The 6,112-nt window shown below is 32.8% G+C and overlaps 1 protein-coding gene across 1 annotated transcript; it reads left to right on the top strand.

The window, feature by feature from the left end:
- The first annotated feature begins 437 nt into the window (after positions 1-437).
- Positions 438-2,061, top strand: LOC131033800 (endoribonuclease Dicer homolog 1-like). The gene is made up of 3 exons (XM_057965086.2): positions 438-957; positions 1,086-1,235; positions 1,810-2,061. Exons 1-3 carry the CDS (start codon positions 472-474, stop codon positions 2,059-2,061), a joined length of 888 nt encoding a protein of 295 aa, XP_057821069.2. The 5' UTR covers positions 438-471.
- Positions 2,062-6,112: the final 4,051 nt, after the last annotated feature.

Raw genomic sequence — 6,112 nt, 5'->3', positions numbered from 1 at the left:
ATTGTTTTTTTTTTATATCTAAAATAAGAGTGAAAATTGTTAAGTTTGCAATTGTATGTAATCTAAGTGAGTTATTGATTCAATTTAAATACTGTTAAAAAGTTTATAGATTGATTTGTTGATGAAGTTGAATTATTTTTAATAAACCTAAGAATCCTTGTATCATATAGCTATAATTGTGGATGAAAAATCTTCATAAAATAAAAATAAAAATAGAAGCTCTTCTAAAATTACCTTTTACTATATAATAAAAAATTTTAAAAAGTGGCTTTCAAACTAAATTTAGAAACTTCAACTCGAGTTAAACTATAAACAGTGTACCTATATTACATTTATTTTATATTTTTATATGGGCCGTTGTGTATCTTAACAGATGAAATGGTGGGGATGGAAAATGGGGATGGAAAATGAGAAATACTAAACAATAGCTTTGTTCTATTGTTTCAGCAGGGTAAGAAAAATTGCTCATAAATGTTGGAAAAAAGTCCTTATCAAAATTTTAGAAATCTTCTTCACGGAATGGATAATAAGTGGATGAAAGAAAAAGTAGCTCAGGTTTTGGCCAGTGCAGAGGATGAAATTTTTATTGAGAAATTGAGCGAGTTGGAAGAGATTTTAAAATACAAATTCAAGAGAAGAAATCTTATGGAAGAAGCCCTCACCCATTCTTCTGTGACAAAAAAATGTTGTAAGCAGCTGGAATTATTGGGTTTTAAGGAGTCTGAATACTTGGAATATATGAACGGCATGTCATATGAACGCTTGGAGTTTGTGGGAGATGCAGTTTTGGGTCATTTGATTACAGTTTATTTGTACAGAACTTATCCAGGTATGAAACCAGGCATTTTGACACGTTTGCGGTCTGAAAATGTTAAAAATGAAACTCTGGCGCGTGTTGCAGTCAAACATGGATTCTTTAACTACCTTCGTTTCGAATGCCCAGATCTACCGGATATGGTAATATCTTTTTTTTCAAAAATATTTTTTTAATAAAATATGCTTAAAATTAAACTTCAATTCAAAATAAGGTTCAAATCTTATGATTTTTAGATTGAATGATAATGTTGGGATTTTATGATTTTTAGATTGAGAAGTTCATTCAAGTTGTAGAAAATGAATCAAAACCACATCTCTCAGACCATTCAAAAGCTCCAAAAATTCTTGCTGATATGGTGGAATCTATTGTTGGTGCTGTGTTTGTGGATAGTGGAAATTCTGCAGAGAAAGTTTGGGAGGTATTTAATCGGTAACTCTAAATTATTTTTATTCTATTATCTTTTGATCAAGAATTAAAAATAAGTTTTGAAAGGATTTAATAATTGTTTATACTTTTCATGAAGATAAGTAGTAGATTTTTTAATTAAAACTATATGCAAATATTTTTCACTAATGTTTCAGATCCTACTGTATCATTCATTATCAGAATAAAATGTATAGAGAACAGATAAGATCATTTACAGAACAGATAAGATCATATTGGATGATCCATCTTCAGAACGAAATGTATAGAGAGCAAAGAGTATACTGCATGATCTATCTGTTTGATGAAATGTATAGAGAGTAAAAAAGTCAGCTTTCTAATCTCTATACATTTCATCCTGATGATAGATCATGCAATATGATTCGAAAAGTAGATAACAAAAATTTGCTACTAATCTTTTACAAAAGTAAGACAAATTGATACTTATGATAATTATATTTTTTATAAATGTCAGACAACAATACAACTGTGGCCAAACAGCCACTGTTCTTTTAAATTTTGTTATGTTGTAAATAGAGAACTAACATATATAAATATGTGTATGATAGGTATTTGAACCATTGTTACAGCCCTTAGTTGGCCCAGAGACACTTGAGATGCATCCAGTTGCAGAGCTTCAAGAAATTTGTCAAAGGCAAAGAAAATTTATCGAATACAGATTGTCTAGAATGGACAATCTTTTGGTATCTGTTGATGTATATATTGATGGCCAGTTGATGGGAAGCGCTAAAAATGAAAGAAAAGACTTGGCAAAGAGGGCAGCCGCTAGAAATGCCTTCCTAAATTTCAAAAATCAATAGAAAGATCATACTGTTTTGTAAATAATCTAAATTTAAAAAATCAATAGAAGGATCATATGGTTTTGTCAACAATCTTCTCTAGTCATTTGGAATTCACTACAATTTATTGCAGAGACTAAGGATTCATTGAGACTCGGTAAAATAGAAATAATTTTGATTTGAATCTTTCTAATTTTATGTAAGTGCAATAGTGAAATGGGTATTATTCATGGTTTTTTAAAGCTTAGGTTTATTTTGAGAGGAATATTTGGATATACAAATATATTGGCATATGACATAATTTTATTTAAAATCAAGTTCCTTGTTTTATGCTCTTCATTTATTTTACGGTACATATTTCTTTACATACTTAACTGTTTTATCATTATTTATACAACATGCCTTGCCCTTGCCTCTCCACCTATTTCTTCCTCATCTGTAATTATCACTAAACTTGGCCCTCCCACGTTTTTCTCACCTACTGGTAGCACTCTCAAAGATCGAAACCCACATGTTCCAAGGGCAAGAGCAAAACCTCGGATAAAAGGAAGTGAATTGTCATCGACAATTTGAGCTCTGAAGAGAATGAGAAAGAGGACCCAAATGTTGGGATTGAAGGGAGGAGGAAATCGCATAGGCTTGCCTCCTATTATGCGAGCTGCATGAAGGAAGAAAAGCATACTGCTATTGAGACTGAAGAGGACATTGAGGAGTGAGATGGTGGGAATAAGAATTTTGAGAAGAGTGATAAGGAGGACACGGCCATTGGGGATGTTGGGGTTGGTGATGATACAGGGATTTTGGCTACTAGTGGCCCTCCTTTGGACTCTTAAGAAATGAAGGTGGAGAAGGTGGACCCTCCCAAAGAGCTAGAAAAGGTGGACCCTGCCGAAGAGCTGGAGAAGGTGGACCCTACTGAAGTGTTGGGACTAAATGTTGGGGACAAGGTGGACCATGAGAGGGAAGGGGACAAATTGGTTAGCACAATGAAGGGAGAAGACAAGGGGAGGAAAGGGACCAGCTGCTAGCAAGAAGAAAGGAGTGAGGAAAGAGGAAATGAGGAGCTATCAAACTGTTGAGGATGTGCAACAAACCCTGAAGGTGGGTGAAGGTGTTGAGATGAGTGGCCAGTTTGTGGATGGTGAGATGCAAGCCTTGAAATTGGAATTACAAGAGCTGAGAAACAACCTAGAGAGTCAAGGGGTGGATGCAAAACTGCAAAACTGCAAGCCTTAAAGAAAGATAGAGATGAGAGAAATAAAGAGAAAATAGGATGCTCACGACAAGCAACTGACAAACATAAACAAGTTTTGTATAAGGGTTATGCACAAGGAGCTCCTCAAGTTTCTCACTGAAGACTTTATGTTTTTGTTATTGGTGAACTTTTTGTTGTGAATGTGTTGTTAATGCTAAATACCTTCAGGTTGTGTTAAGTGACAGTGTCCTTGTTTTCATTGCTTTTAATATCAAAAACATGGCTTAATTTTTTGAAGAAAATCAAATATTCTCTTATATAAATTTTCCTAGTCTCTACAAACTGGTGAATATTGATTATATATTAAATTTTAAAAAAAATATTAATTATATCCAATCCTTTGGCTAATATAGAAGCTGTTGTGGAGCTATAATATATTCAAATTGTTTTTTATATTCTTGGTCATGTTAGATTTTATTTTATTTCTATATTATTATTTTATCTTAAGTAGAAATTTGGGTCAACATTATTTTATTCTCATGTCCACCACACAATATAAAGGTAACAATTCAAGGACAAGGAAATGAAAGAGTCTAGCTTTAGCTCTGTTCAAATATGAAACATTGGAGTTCATTTTAATCTGAAATGATGGAGTTCATTTCATCATAATCATGTATTATTTTCTTGAGATAGGTTCTAATATCTTATTAAATTTAAGAAAATCATGTTACCGATGAATATTAAGAAACCAAGAAATTGAAGCTTCTATGAAATTGAAACGATTGAATTTAATGCAACAATGGAGTATACTTTGGGTCCAAAATTTAATTTTATTGTTGTCCTAAAGATCTAGTGGGCTTGGAATTCAAATCTAAAATATTAATGAATTCAAGTCTAAATGGAAAGTGAGTCTCAAGGGTTATTGAAAATCTCAACAAACCCCAAGTTCCCCATAGAAAAGCATTAATCATAAATTTGGTTCTATTGGATGTGTCAGAAATTTTAAATATGTCTAAGAACTCTAGATGTCCAAAAAGCTCCATAAGAAGGTACAAACTTACTTCTTTCTTTATTCTAGCATGCTAAATTAAGCTTGAATCAAAGTGTGTAGAGTAAGTATTAGAGATTTGAAAGAAAAATCAACTTGTAATGAATCAAAGTGTGTAGAGGATAAGTATTAGAGATTTGAAAGAAAAATCAACTCATAATAAATGTACTAAATTACAAAGTATTAGGGATGTGTTATTGATGTAAGAGTAAACTAAATATAACTAAACTAGCTTCCAATCTCTGATATTTCTAAATAATTAAGAAGCTAAGCACTTCATGAAATATAAAAGATCAATGTGAAATATGCAAAGAGAAGAGTTACACACTCAAGCATGTCCTCCAAAGCTATAGAAGATGAATGACAAACCAAGTTTGAAACACCTAAAATCAATCAATCCAACAACTACAAATTTGAAAACCAAATGTGTCCTACTCTACTAAAGTCTTGGAATCAATGGAAGTGAATTTACATCAACTATCTCTAAAGAAAAATTTGGAACCCCTAAAGCAACCTTGTCTGAATCTCAAGTTTAAAAGTACTCCAAAGTATCAAATTCCCTAATAGCATCCCAATCATAGGGTATCCTTTCTAAAAAACTGTACAGGCATATTGCAATCTAAAATAGGATCATCTGGGAATGGTTGAATATAAGGATCTCCATATAACTCCCAAATTTCAGTCCAAAGAGCATGAAGAAAGTCAAAATCAACAATAGACTTCAAAATTTCATCATCTACATGCATAGCAATAACTCATATGACATGATCAATTTTACAATTCCAAATAAATTTTTGACTAGGAGTGCTAAGTAGGGGAACAAGATTATACAAATGGGACAACAAATGAAGCCATCTAAGATGGGTGCTAAGGCCACCTCTCTAATCCCTATAGTTCCCCCTCAAGATAATCAAAGAAGGGTGAAATGAAAAACCCATTACATGCTATGACATTTTTCAAAATCACAAAGATAGAACTATCACATGAATAGAGAAACTTCCAAGATATGATGCACAACTAAAAATGAAGCTCCCCAAAAAATAGAACTTCTCCAAGATATAGCATGTCCAAGTAATCAAGTCGATGCCTCAAATTGAAAAAACTCAATAAATAATACCTGGAGATGAATTTGGACAAAGTACATGGACATAATGATATAGCTCCTTATCACCTTTCTAATGTCATTTTGAATCACCAAAGTTGAAGAATGTAGCAAAAATTTATGAGCTCGGGAGTCCAAAAGGGATTTTCCACTTCAAGATACAATAAATAATGTGAAATGAAAAAATACTAAGAAATAAACTATTGCTCCAACTCCACCCGCCAAGTGCTCCTCTACCTTAAGCCCTCAAGGACTTTTTAATTTTTTCCCAGCACTCCACCATGATCAGATTCATGATCAAATGACAACATCTAAGAGCCTAGGGGTAATTTCTGGCCCTCTTTTGGCTCCATATAAGCCTTTTTTCAAATTGAGATAACTTTTGATCCAGGAGGCAAAAAAATCAAAGAATATATCATTGGAAATTTGATTTGTTTCTTCCTAAGGGGAGACATGTTGTTTGTTCATTATTGGATTTTCTTTTGGCTTTAGAATTACTTCACTGGTTTTGATGATACTTCATTATGGGAGGACAATATAGTCTCTATGTTTCCCTTCATTGGAAGGGTTATGTATTATATGCTTGTGATGGATATAGTTCTTGGAGGGCATTAGTGTTGAGACCCGCATTCATCACTTATTATATCACTTGTACATGATTTCCATGGAGTTTTGTCCCACAAGGTTTTCTCCTTTTCTCCAATATTGAGAGATTAGTTGTGCATGA

The sequence above is a fragment of the Cryptomeria japonica genome, chromosome 3, assembly GCF_030272615.1.
Source record: "Cryptomeria japonica chromosome 3, Sugi_1.0, whole genome shotgun sequence".
NCBI classification, from domain to species: domain Eukaryota; kingdom Viridiplantae; phylum Streptophyta; class Pinopsida; order Cupressales; family Cupressaceae; genus Cryptomeria; species Cryptomeria japonica.
This window is presented reverse-complemented; position numbering and strand designations above follow the sequence as displayed.

Bases quoted from the DNA above. Each gene is read 5' to 3' on its own strand.
- LOC131033800 (XM_057965086.2), top strand. From the start codon at position 472: ATGTTGGAAAAAAGTCCTTATCAAAATTTTAGAAATCTTCTTCACGGA. The intron at 958-1,085 runs GTAATATCTTTT...TATGATTTTTAG, and splicing joins GCCCAGATCTACCGGATATG to ATTGAGAAGTTCATTCAAGT. The intron at 1,236-1,809 runs GTATTTAATCGG...TGTGTATGATAG, and splicing joins CTGCAGAGAAAGTTTGGGAG to GTATTTGAACCATTGTTACA.